Source organism: Heliangelus exortis, chromosome 1 (genome assembly GCF_036169615.1).
Source record: "Heliangelus exortis chromosome 1, bHelExo1.hap1, whole genome shotgun sequence".
In the NCBI taxonomy this organism is placed as follows: Eukaryota; Metazoa; Chordata; class Aves; order Apodiformes; family Trochilidae; genus Heliangelus; species Heliangelus exortis.
In genome coordinates this window covers 88956367-88969021 of record NC_092422.1, presented here as the reverse complement: position 1 = coordinate 88969021, position 12655 = coordinate 88956367, and the positions used below count along the sequence as shown (strand labels likewise).

The 12655-nt window shown below is 40.3% G+C and overlaps 1 protein-coding gene across 1 annotated transcript; it reads right to left on the bottom strand.

Moving 5' to 3' along the window:
• Positions 1–4455: 4455 nt before the first annotated feature.
• On the bottom strand, positions 4456–11534 carry PSMG1 (proteasome assembly chaperone 1). Its single transcript, XM_071752994.1, has 7 exons — positions 11371–11534; positions 11114–11214; positions 9532–9683; positions 9087–9149; positions 6563–6761; positions 5671–5807; positions 4456–4631 (listed from the first exon to the last, which is right to left on the bottom strand). The coding sequence occupies exons 1-7, from the start codon at positions 11490–11492 to the stop codon at positions 4557–4559; spliced, it is 849 nt and encodes a 282-aa protein (XP_071609095.1). The 5' UTR covers positions 11493–11534; the 3' UTR covers positions 4456–4556.
• Between the last annotated feature and the right edge of the window lie 1121 nt (positions 11535–12655).

Sequence of the window (12655 nt, the reverse complement as noted above, 5' to 3'; positions counted from 1 at the left end):
ACCTCAAAGCTCTGATCTCATTCAGCTAGATAGAGGTGCCCGTTAATGCTGGTTGGTGTTATGTGCAGCAGCTGTCAAAACTTTTAATCTAAAATAATTAAAGGAAAGAAATACACAGGAAAGATTACACTGAAAAAAATCATTAATCTCTCCTACATCCATTCTTAGCTCACTCAAATCTTTCAGTGTTTTAGGTAGACAATGGAACCTTTAAAAAAATCAGGATTTTATTACTGGAGAGTCAATGCACTCACTGTATGTGACCACAATAACCATAAGGAAATTAGAGTAGAATAGCAGCTATACTGCTGGTTTTGGCATCCAAGTATGGAGATTTTGTAACAATTTCACACAAAATCCAGATTTCAGGCTTGGACATTGTCTTCTAACTACATCTGTACAGTTCTGTACTCAAATACCTATGAACTGAGCTGCACAGACACCAGTGTGTTACAAGCAAAAACCTAAGGAGCCACATTAAAGGACCACAATTCCAGACATAAGAATTAGCTCAGGAACATCACCTTAAAGTAGGAGCCTTTGAGGAAAGAAAGATGTGTGCCTACCAAATATATTCTGCAGCATGATCAAGCTGATCAGATTCAAGAAGATGCGTCCTTGGTATGGAAGACAACAGCGTTCAGCAGAAGACAGCCCAGTGTTATCTGAAAAAACAGTGGGTATCAAATGACTTCGGTAATAGAAAAAACACAAAAAGAAGACTCTTCCAGTCTAATAGTTTACTCTTACTGCATTTAGCTCAATACCTTAAATAAACACATCTTATGTAATCACATATCAGACATGCAGGCAAGAATGCACTTGTAAAGCTTTTGAAGCCATCTGCCATGTTTGACAAATGAGCTTTAAGTTTATACACTCCTACAAGTATTAGAAAAAAACAGCAGCTGTTAGAAACAAAGACAACTTTATCTCAGCATAGGGAAAAAAACAACTTAGCAATGTTCAAACATGAAAAAATCTTCAGCCAGCACTCATTTCTTATGAGTTACTCATCGTCAGTTCTGATGCATCCAGAACTACTTGTTTGAAGGAAGGAATATGAGCTACTTCATACATCCAATTATGGAAAAAGGTGGAAGGAATTTTAAATTAAAGTATCTTTTTTCACAGCACTTACTGTGGAAGAGGTAGGAGAAGCAGCAGTTCTGCTCCTGAAGGCAGGTGCAGGTGTAGGAACCACTGCTGAGCCCACCAGCTGGATCTCCTGACTTGCCTGGGGTGCTTCTCCACCACCTGCTTTCCCTGTGGCTCATGCTGGTCAGATCCTCAGTGCTGGTTTTACCACTGATGTAAGGGTTAATATAAAATGCCTGCTAGTAATTGGCTAGGGGTCACATTGACCTGATAGAAGCTAACACAGAATGCTTGCCTAATAGAAGCTAAGAAATTGTTTAGGTAGTCATCACCCTATAAGGGAAATATATGTGCTAAGCTGATAACTATAGCAACCTTGAGATAAGGAACAACATGTTATCAGTTTGGCTGAAGAAATGGGCATGCCCAGAGAAGAAGAGGTGAGAAGTTGACATAAAGAACTTTGCTTCCTTTTACTTCATCCCCACAACCCTCACGACCACTGCCAGGAGATACTATGCAAACACAGGAGGGAGGAGATTATGCAAATGACCTCTTGGGACTAATTTGAATACAAAGCAGGAGTAGGTGATGCATATGCACAGGTGTATTGCAAAATCTAACGAATGTGTAAAACTTCAGTGTGTGTAACAAAAGCCTGGTTGCGAGATTGGTGCACACGGATTTTGGAGGAATTATCCCCAGTGCTGAATAAACATACCCCTCTCTATACCTTTCCAAGTTGTAGAGCTGTTTCCTGCAAGTCACCCCATGAGAAGCCAGACTACTGGCAGTGTAAAGGTAAACCTGTCTGCATTGCCAAACTGTGGCAGGACACTGATGCTCTCTGTTAGAGAAATTCAGTGTAAAGGTGTGTCACGTAGATGAGCTGATGAGGAACAGCAAAACAACCAAAGAGCAGATGAGGTTGCTCAAGTGTTCCAAATAGATCTGGAACATAAAAGTGAACTATTTTTAGCTAGGTGGGCCCATGACACCTCAGGTCATCAAGGAAGGGATGTAACATAGCGATGGGCTCGTGACTGAGGGGTGGACTCAACTCTGGATGCTACTGCACAAGTTATCCACGATTGTGAAACAGTCACTGCAACTCAGCAAGATAAATGGTTGGAACCTTTGTGGTATTGGGGGATATGGTTGAAATATAGGCATGGGGAGGCCTGGCAAATTGTATCACGCTCCCTCAAACCTGCCAGGGTAAGTGCTATGCTGATGATGACACTGATGAAGAGCAACCTTACTGACTGTACTGTGTATGCACATTCCCTGACCTATAGTTTCATATCAGAGAGAACTACTACTGCAGCAAGACTGACCTAATCTGTGCTGTGGATCACAGAAATATTCCTGTATGCACAGAGTGAAACCACTACCTTGATAGAAAACCACTACCAACAGAAAAAAATCCAAAACATATCCTAAGTAAACATTTCTAGCTATGGAGAGCTACCATACCCTTTGAAGCAAGAGTGATTGACCTTGGCAGCATCCTACCAGTACATCAGTTTTCACTCTTAACTTCTCCCAAATCACTACTGTGTTTTGTTTAGCACTTTTATTTAAGGTATTTATGACACAGCGTATCACACCTCAGCATAAAACCAGGTAGTAAAAATTGAATTATACTTAACAGAAAACTGTTTTGAAACATTCCAAACTCCATAAGCAATAAAACCAATACTAGAAGCATATTTAGAGTTCTTACAAGCACCTCCATATTTATTATTAAAGTTATTTCTTGTTATGTACTTTATTTATCATGAACCAAACATGTTCAGTATGCAAGTAAGAAAATGGCACAGCCAACTCGTTCTCAGAGAGGAACTCTCTCCAGCTCAGGTCACACATACAAACAGGTTTTAATTAAAGTGTTGAACAGAAATAAAAAATAATAATAAAACAAAACAACAACAAAAACAACCAAAAAACAAACCCAGACAGAACCATGTCTTCATGATTCAAAGTTTGTTCCAAAATACAGTACCACCTACTTTAACAGTTGCTTGCTCATCTGTAATTATATTAACAGAAGTTTAAATCAATGTCTTGACTGATACACAACTTGATATCCACATCAAGAATATTCTTCTCCTGTGGAATCTGACACAGAGCAAGTGCAGAATCAGAAGTTGCAGAGGGCCTGCTGAAGCCAGGAGTTACTTGTTTCAGCAAATGTTGACTTAGCCAACCACTTGCAAATCTGAAGGGATGGCAGTTCTGTTACAAGAACACACTGTTCAAAAAGATCTACTGGGCATCCAGTGTTAAGTCAAAGTTAAACTCAAAACTTGGAACCTGTAAGCCTTCTGTTCCAAAAGGATAAACTGTATGTGATTTAAAGATCTCTACAACTCAGCCTCTGCGTAAGAGACCTTCCGCTATTCCTACTGCTGCCAGCAGTTCAGAGTTTTAAAGTGGAAAGATTAAACCAGTTTGCCTTGGCAAATCCTGCTGAAGAGGCTTGCAAACCCTACACCTACCACTCCGTTTCACTGGGAGGTGTCCCCACCGCTGTCAGAAATCTGGCAGCAGGGAACGCTACCGCGCCTCTCTGCCGCCTGATCACTCCGTGGCTGAAAGCAGCAAGAAAGGGGAACTCTCAGCAGGGCAGTGCCAAGGGGAGCTGCAGCACAGGAGTGAGGATACACCTCTCCTCCTCCCACATCTGCAGGAAGCAGCATCCCAAACACCTGTGATGATCTACTCAGTGAATCCAAGTCACGGCCCTTCCATGGAGTTCACACCAGCTCCCACGTTCCTGCTTCCCACTAAGTCGTAAAGCAAGCTCACTTTCCACTAGTAAATCTTTTGAAGGTACTGACCATACTTATGTATGTTGTATCCACATATATGTAACAAATGTATGAGCATGTATACATATATATGTTTCATTCCTACATACACACAAAAATTTACATGTATTATGTATGCAAAAAGATGTATGAGCATGTATACATATATATATATATATGTATCATTCCTACATACACACAAAAATTTATATGTATTATGTATGCAAAAAGATGTAGTGTATTCATCACAGACAAATCCTTAAAGAGGACTGAATTTTAGGAAATCTTCTGTGTCTGAGAAATAAAGTAAAAATAGATGTTCTCATTAGAAACAAGACATAAGTACTTAAATGCATCTCCTCTTTTACATATAAAAGGTATAAATTCAGATAAGCTAATCCCTTCAGGAGGAGAAAATGAACTTGGTTTCCATAATTCAAGATATCTCCTAAAATCACTTCAGAAGAAAGTATCTCAAGCCATGCAGAAGAAACCTATGTCTTTGTGGTGACAAATCTGAAAGTAACAAAAATGAGTGCAGAAGTAAAAATCTACGGGAATTTATTCCACTTTTAAGGAAACAATTACAATTCCAAAATGTCCTCTGTGGAAGAAACTGTGCAGTCTGTGTCAAAAATGTTCTCTCTAGATATAGATATTATTGTGAATTTCATTGGTTGTCAGTAGTTTCTTCAAAATCTTTGTGCTTTCAGATGCATCCTAGGGAGAGGAAGAGATGATAAACAGTTACATTGCTGGCAACAAAAAAAAAAACAAAGCACAGTCTCACTGTCCTATATTCCAATTTTTATTACTCTGAATAGTTTGATTAAAATGTTAACTGTGAACAAAACTCAGGCCTTCTGAACAGATGTATCCAGAGACCTGCTGAAGCCTCCAAAAGAATCTGCAGTTCAACCATAAAATGGGATTTGTTAATCTACATTCCTCTTCACCTGTATATGAGAGGAAGAGCCTGCATCTTTGCTGTTGTTTTCCTTCAAAAAATAAATGCTTAAGTACTAGTCTGTTAGATTTACCTAGTAGACCACTGTAAGCTGTAATGAAAACTAACTTGTAACATTTAAACCTAAAATAAATAGTTCAGTGCACACAAACCTCTCCTGTCATTTAAATGTAAGTTCAGCTGGCAAAAAATGGAGTGTTTTGAACAAAGTTACTTCAATTAAAAACATTTCAGAAAGAAGAAAACATACACTGTAGTAGCTATAATGCCATCATTTCTCAGCTGCTTAATTAATGCAAAACTATTAAGAATCATCTTTAAAAATTCAGTCTTCTAATTCCAGAAAGAAATTATAGGTCAAGATGGACTTCTTAACAAGCTTTCACATCTGGTGCAAGACAGGTGGGTCTTGTACAGACCTAGAACGCAGACATCTTGCATATTAATGTAAGAAAAAGGTAAATATACTTAATGGTTTTAACACAAGACACCTCCACAGGAAACTCTAGCTTAACCAATCACAAGAAATCACTTCCTGATGAACCAGTACCACTACAAGACCTTGAAAAGTCAAAACGAATTTTTGCAAAAAGCTATGGATTCACAATTTTAAAGCAACTTATGAACAGATGTTACAGCAGATACTACACCAGCAATCACTTCTGGCTGCATCCTTCTGTAAATTACACACATCACCCTTTTCAGGTGGAATCAATAGTGTCTAATCAACAGCAGAATGCAAGAGATGAAAGATGGACCAGAATAAACTAATTTTTAAATATGAATTTTTACCTTGACTAAACTTTTCAGGGTTTTAGAAGAAAGCAGAGGCTTGAAGGCTTCAACTGTAACTGTGTCCAGTTTGATGACATCAGTGTAACACTGATACAGCACAGCAGGAATGTGCCACACTTGACAGTAACTCAAAACTAAAAACCAAAAGAAATTGTGTGTTACATTCGGGAGAGAAGGGATCCCAGGTCTGTGTATAAAATCACATTTGTTCTGGCCAGAACTACAAAAGCATAACAGTTTATGAATTAACTACTTAGGATGCTGACTGCTAGACCATCATCCATCATTCCTCAGGTGCACAAGAAAATAAACCACAAAAAATTAGTAAAATGTAGTTGGTATTTCTTCCTGGCAAATACCCTAACTGGGACCTGTATATTACTGGTAAGCAAAAATAATATGAGCTTCTGGAGAAAAAAAAAATACAAAATAAAACCCCTAAAACCAACCAAACATAAAAGCTTAACACAAAGTGCAAACAAGAAAACTTAATAGAAAATTAATCCACCTTTTTCTTATGCTAGACAAGTTTTTCCACTTATTCAATATTCTATAATGAAAAGCCTCCACTTTCTATTACATTACATAATAAATCTGAATCTATCTTTTACTTGAGGTCACAAAATGCTCAAAGAACCCAATACACACAACAAACTTTGTGAGGTTATACTGAAGAATCTGCTAGTACTTAGGTCCCCCTCGTAAGAAGTAAAAGGATTTGTGGGTGGTTTTGGAATTTGTCCTTATTTTACAAGGCAACATATTAAATGTCAAACGGCTAGGAATTAATCTTCCAAGCTACCTTCTTAACCAGTTCACAGAGTTAAGCAAAAATTCCCTTTTTGTGTTGCCACCAGCAGCACTGTAAATAACTGGAATTGCAAAATACCAGCAGCAGGAAGATCTCGAACAATGTTAGGTTGTTCCAGCAGTGGGCAGCAGATCTGCTCTTTGAATTCTTTTGTCTTCAAGGCTTTCAGAAACGGAGATGGAAGTGTTAAAGTGGATTCCTGAGTTTTATAATCAGCTACAGGACACGTTGAAAGAATGGTTACTTGCAGGCCCTCCCTCCGCATGCAGCCAAAAACCTGAACAAAAATGTAAATACATAAACAAAATTTATCTTCTCACAGTAACACTGTAAAAACACAAAGATATTAATTGAATTAATTCAGTTTTGGTGCAGATGGCAAACTGCAATTTAATCCAGGTTTGTGGGATTGAAATTTGAATCACAGCCTTCAGGTAGGTATTTCTCATGCATTGCTCTTGGGATGGAGATAAAAAAAAAATCAATAGAGCAGCTAACAGATTTACTCTGTTGATTTTCTCAAGAGGCTTTAGGTTGTCAGCACTTTCTATTCACCTTCAGACTTACTATTTTTACTAATGGTGACTGTGGAAAGAAAAAGGACTCCAAATAAAACCAGGCTGGTTAAGACAGGAAGGCAGCCTGCACATCTGTAATACATTTGAAATTGAAATCATTCTCCCCAGATGCTACACAGTATTTAAACAGTCTTCACATTAAATGTTAAGATTTTCTTTAATCATATTCAAGTTCAATTGAGTATTGAGAGATGGAACCTAAATTTTTCCACAGTTTTCCTCAAATTCAAAGAATAGAGTTTCAAAAACATTTTACAAAATATACTTCTGGATCCATTGCCTTCTGTAAGAAAACACCAACATCCTGAACAGTGATCCACTGTTTTTAAAGGATGTACATTGAAATGAGAAGCATGATAAGCCTGTACCTTCCCTGTACAGTGTTCTCTCCAGTTTTATAACCAGTAAGAATATAGGGATTTTGGTAAACATTACAAAAACTAACCTGTTTCTAAATATGGTACCAATCACACAAGGGAAGCTGACTGTTCCCTCAGATCAGCATGTTACCACTGTAATATAAAACTGACATAACTTTTCAGAAGCACACATACTTTCAATTTACCATGTATTTACTTTGTTGGAAGCACTGGCTGGTGTGCATTTTTGTGAAACTTTAGTCTGCATGTTTTCATTTTGTCAGTGATCACTAACTGAGAAAACACATACAGAAGAGAAAATGTGACTCCTGGAGACTGTGAAGATGCTCAGTGAGTCAATTTATGAAGTGTGCAGAAGAGGTCTGCAACTCACTAGAAGTAAATTACCAGCACATTTCTGCTGTTCATTTGAGAATACCCATAACCACGGAGTCTAAGAATACTCAGGACCACTGACTTGGTAAAACTCCACGGTCCTACTGTTCATAAGCACCCATATTTGAAACAATTTGAAACAATATGCAAACAGCTGGAAAAACACAAACGGAGAAGACAGCAAAATCACAGTCATCTTTGTTTTGTAATCCCAGTTTAAATGAAGTGCAAGAATGCATCTAATATGGCAAAGCCACAATGATTTAGGTTTTAGGGCTTCTAAACTTTGAAGTGAACCATTATCCCCCTACCAAAGCAAATTAAATGTTTCTGCAAGCCAAGGAACCACAAAAGGCTACTTTTCCACAAACTTAGGTCTGAAATGTCTGTATCATTCAGTGAAGTTTCCCCAGTTTTCTATCCTTCCCCTAATTTCTCTGCTCTCTCCCCCACAGTGAGATGCTCCTACCCTTCTCCCTTGCAACAAAGTAATCCCTCTCATGTGCTGGCTGGCCCAGCTGGCCCCTAGGCTGAGCAGATCTAAAAGAAGGCTGGTTAGCAGACGGACAACAGGAACAAATAAGCCATGCTTCCCTTAAGGCTAAGCAGTGACCCAAATCCATAATAATAATCAATGGCCAGAGCCTACCCCTCTGCCTTTGTCATATTAAAATCAACATATTTGGAGGGACCTGAACAACCCAGCAGTGTACCTGAATGATGCTGGGGTAATGCACTTAGCATACACAAATGGGACAAAAACTGCTCTGGAGGCACCTTCCTTTAGAGCTCCTCTTTGTGAAAGGAACAGAACACATCCATTAGGAAAGATACCATCCATCCTGAGTTTCATAACATGTTTGTCTGGTGATCCTTTTGCAGCTGTGCAAATGCAGTTACGTTATTAATTTTTAAGGAAGGATTCTCCCACACCTGAAATGCAGCTGAAAGAAGCCAGAGAAAATTTAAGCCGAACAAGAAAAAATGTTTGGGAAGTGGTTGAGGGCAACAGAATTGAAACTGTCCAAAAGAATGAAATGCACAAAGTTGGTAAGTTACAGCAGATACAACCAGAAGCATCTAGAAAGGAATTTCACATGATCTGCAGAGAATAATTTTGCTCATTTGTTGAAAATTTAAGAAAGCCACAGGGAAAACAGTTATGGCAAAACTGTCATGTTTAGAATATGAGAGAGGAGGACTCAATTTAAGTTGAAGATCCCCACCCCAAAGATTTTATTGCCCAATTTGCTGCCCTGCCAGTTTTACCTTTTCAAGCCACTGGAACTGTTGATCCTCTGCAACGTAACAACTACACTGGCACAACAAAACCTTAAAAAAAAAAAAAACAAGAAAGAAAAAAGTTGCATAACCAAGTGGTTCAAAGAGCACAACAGCTTGCAATCAACATGAAGATGATGTGTCTGCAGTGAAAAACTCGTTTGGTTTTCTTGGGCTTCTTCAATTTTATTGCAATGAGAATTTTTTATTCACAATGGAGCTGAGGAATTCACACTGTCATACGTCTTCTTCACGCTGAACTCAACGTGCCAGAACTTCAATCAGTTTAAGTAAGCATAATGACCCTTCATATTTTTTATGAGATTTACCCAGAATTCATGCCTTATTGCCTAGGCAGAGTAGGGGGTAGATGAAGGTTGCCCTCTTTTTCAGAAAGCTAAAACACAGAAGAATTCAGGCAAAAGCCACTTACTGTTGGATCTGATATTAATCTGTAGAACAAACAGAAAGAATCTGTCAGGAGGATGTTTGTTGTACTGGTTGTTCGACACCATTCGTTCCACAACTTCACAACTCCAACTACCTCCCAACATACAGAATCCAGAATAAAAGAAGACAGGAAAGCTGTAAAAAAACAAAAACAAAAAAATACTGTTAATTTATAAAGAACAAAATCGCTGTTCTAAAAATAAATAGCCGATCTTAGGTTATTCCTTTGAAATTTCAAGTTAAAAAAATGGAATAACTTTTTATCAACATATATTTATTGACCTAATCTAGCAAAGGCAAAGAATGCATAACCTCAGCATGTCAAGACTTACATGATAAACAGGAGTTTTACATATAGCCATCCCTAACATGTACTATTATGAGTTATATGATCACAGTCAACTTTAATTCCCTTAGTATACACTAAGGGTATAAATATTATGTCTCTGATACTTCTTGACACACCAGATATAACAGATTTCTAAAACTACATCACTGAACGAGCAAGGCAGAACTATTAACTACTACTAATAATGCTACTATTATAATACTATTATGTAGTATATACTAATATAAATAATACTATTAATAATACTGGCTGTAGGAGGTTAAGATGAGACTATGTATAACTTAGTGGCAAAGGGATTCTGAATCAAATGTTCACTGATCAAATTACTGCCAAAAGCTCTTGTTAAACAGAAATCACATCTAAAATACCTGTAACTATTTCTCTATTAAAAAAATTAACAAAGAAGAAGTAGGGTAGCAGATTTAACTTTGATGTAATCTAGATGTCATCTAGATGTGACCTAAATGTACAGAGAAAGTGCTATGCAAGGGCCTGGACACTGTGTGTGGGGGAAGAGGAGAGGGTGTATCAAGACTTTAGGCCTTTAGGAATAAATAAACACCTCCAATAAGGGCATGTTGAACAAGTGGAGAATTAAAATGTGAAAGGACTAACTGATGAAATAAATAAAAAATCAGTAAAAGAATAAAAACACTGTTCATTTAAAAATAAGGAAACTACAGCTTTCAGGCCCGTAATTTTACATCTTTGACAGATCCCTATTTCAAAACACTGACTACACTGAGCAATCTGATGTTATTAGAAGGAGACTTTTGCCAATTAAGAAATAATCTAGGCCAGTCTATCAAACTAAAGTCAGGCAAGGGAAAGGGCAATGTCATTCCAACTAAAATCTAAACCATAGTTTAGTTTGCTTCTGCCCTTCAACTAAAAATATATCATTTCACCAATATCGTGCTAAGAGGAATAAGCAGCTGTAACAAAATCTATTTTTTAATGTACAGAGTACCTTCGGCTTTTTCTGGGCAGCTCAGCTGCCTCTGCGTTAAAGCTCCACTTACTTCCTAAACGAAGAGCTAGACGCTCTCAAGGGCCATTTTACAGCTGAGATCAGCGCTAAAAACAGGCGACAGCAAACCGAGTGTCCCGGTAGACTTGTTTTCTTTTAACCCTTCGCTTTCTCAAAATTTATCCAAGGACAACCCAGCACCGCAATGTTATTTTCAGGCGTTTTTTTGGAAGTTCTCACACCTACCTGCGGCGTTATGTCCTATCGCTACGATCAGTTTGGAGCACACAAGCTGCTCGTCGGCAGAGCTTTCGGCAGACTTCCAGGTCCAGAGGACGTCGATCTCCCTGGCAAAAGATGCGGAGGGAAGTGGAGCTACCCCTGTCCCTACTCACGCTCGGGCCCAGCCCCGGACCAGGCCCCCTTGGGGAATCCGGTGGCGGAGGGGACGGCCGCGCCACGGCGCGGAGGAGAGCAGCCGAGATGCCCCACGGGGCCACTACCTTTTCTTCTCCAACTCCCTGCGAATCTCCCGGTCTTCGGGTGTCTCATCCCGGGCCTCCTCCTCGTCGTCCACGCCGGCTCGGGACGGCGCCACCACCACCTCCCCGAAGAAAGTCGCCATCTCCTCCGCTCGCCCCGCCCGGCCGCTCTGTATGGCCGCCGCCGCCACCGCCCAGTTCCGCTCCGCCCGGGGACGCTCTGGTTCCGCAGACCATAGAGAGCGCCGCCGGAGACCTCCCCGGGAACCGCTACCGCACCCGGGCTGCCCGAACCGGCGGCTTCCGAGCTCCGGCCCAGAAGCGGGAGGGCAGCGAACTCCCCAGCCGCCCTCCTCTTGCCCTCCGCCGCCGTACCAACCCCCGAGGGTGGCAGCGGAGGTTCCGCTGTAGGAGGCTGAGGCGAAGGGAGGGAAGAACGGGGAAGGTGAGGGCCCCCAGCGTGGAGGAGGGGGCAGCCCCGCTCCCTTCACACCCCGCGGGATTCCCGTGGGCTTCTCTACCCCACAGAAGGGCTGCGGGGTAGCGACCGAAGACCGAGGCGGGGCTGCGGCCCCGGGGCAGGGCGTGCGTGGGGTCGGGGGACACCGGGAGGTGGTGTGGGGGGGAGAGGAAGGGGAAAGGCAGCGCAGGTGTGCAAATAAGCGTACAGGGAGGTTACGGTTTCAGGTATAGCTTTACTTTGATCCACTTCTACAGGTACATCGTAAAAGTCTTTAATAGTGAAGAATTTGATTCTTCTACACCTCTGTCCTGCACTTAATAAAGAGTATTTCTCTCTGTCCCTGCTGCCCATCCGCTTGTTCACTTCTCCAGTTCCAGGTCCTGCTTTAGAACAAACAGAAACACCCCCTCCTCCACCCCGCGCCCCTTCCCCCCCAGGAAAAAGCAAAGCTTACCCCTGCAGTGCATTAAGCAGCTTTAAATAAAGATACTATTTTTACAGGTCTACTAAATCACTTTGCTTCCCTGAGTACAGCTAGACCAAATAAAGAACGGTGACAGATTAAATTTACCAGGCAGATGAAATAACTGCTTTCTGCAAGGTTTAAAAGAGCCAGTTCTGATAAGGTAAGCATGCTCAGTGAAATAAATAAATAAATAAATAAATAAATTCTAACTCTTCGAGGATGAAAGAGTGAAAAAGTCCCTTTCCAGTTTAAGAATTTCCCCTCCTAATGGCTCTTTGGAACCTGTCTGTATGTATAAAATTAGGAAATACAAAACAGCATTTTCTTTGCTTATACAATATAAGTGTCCCCAGGCCAGCAATTTCCTCTTACACATA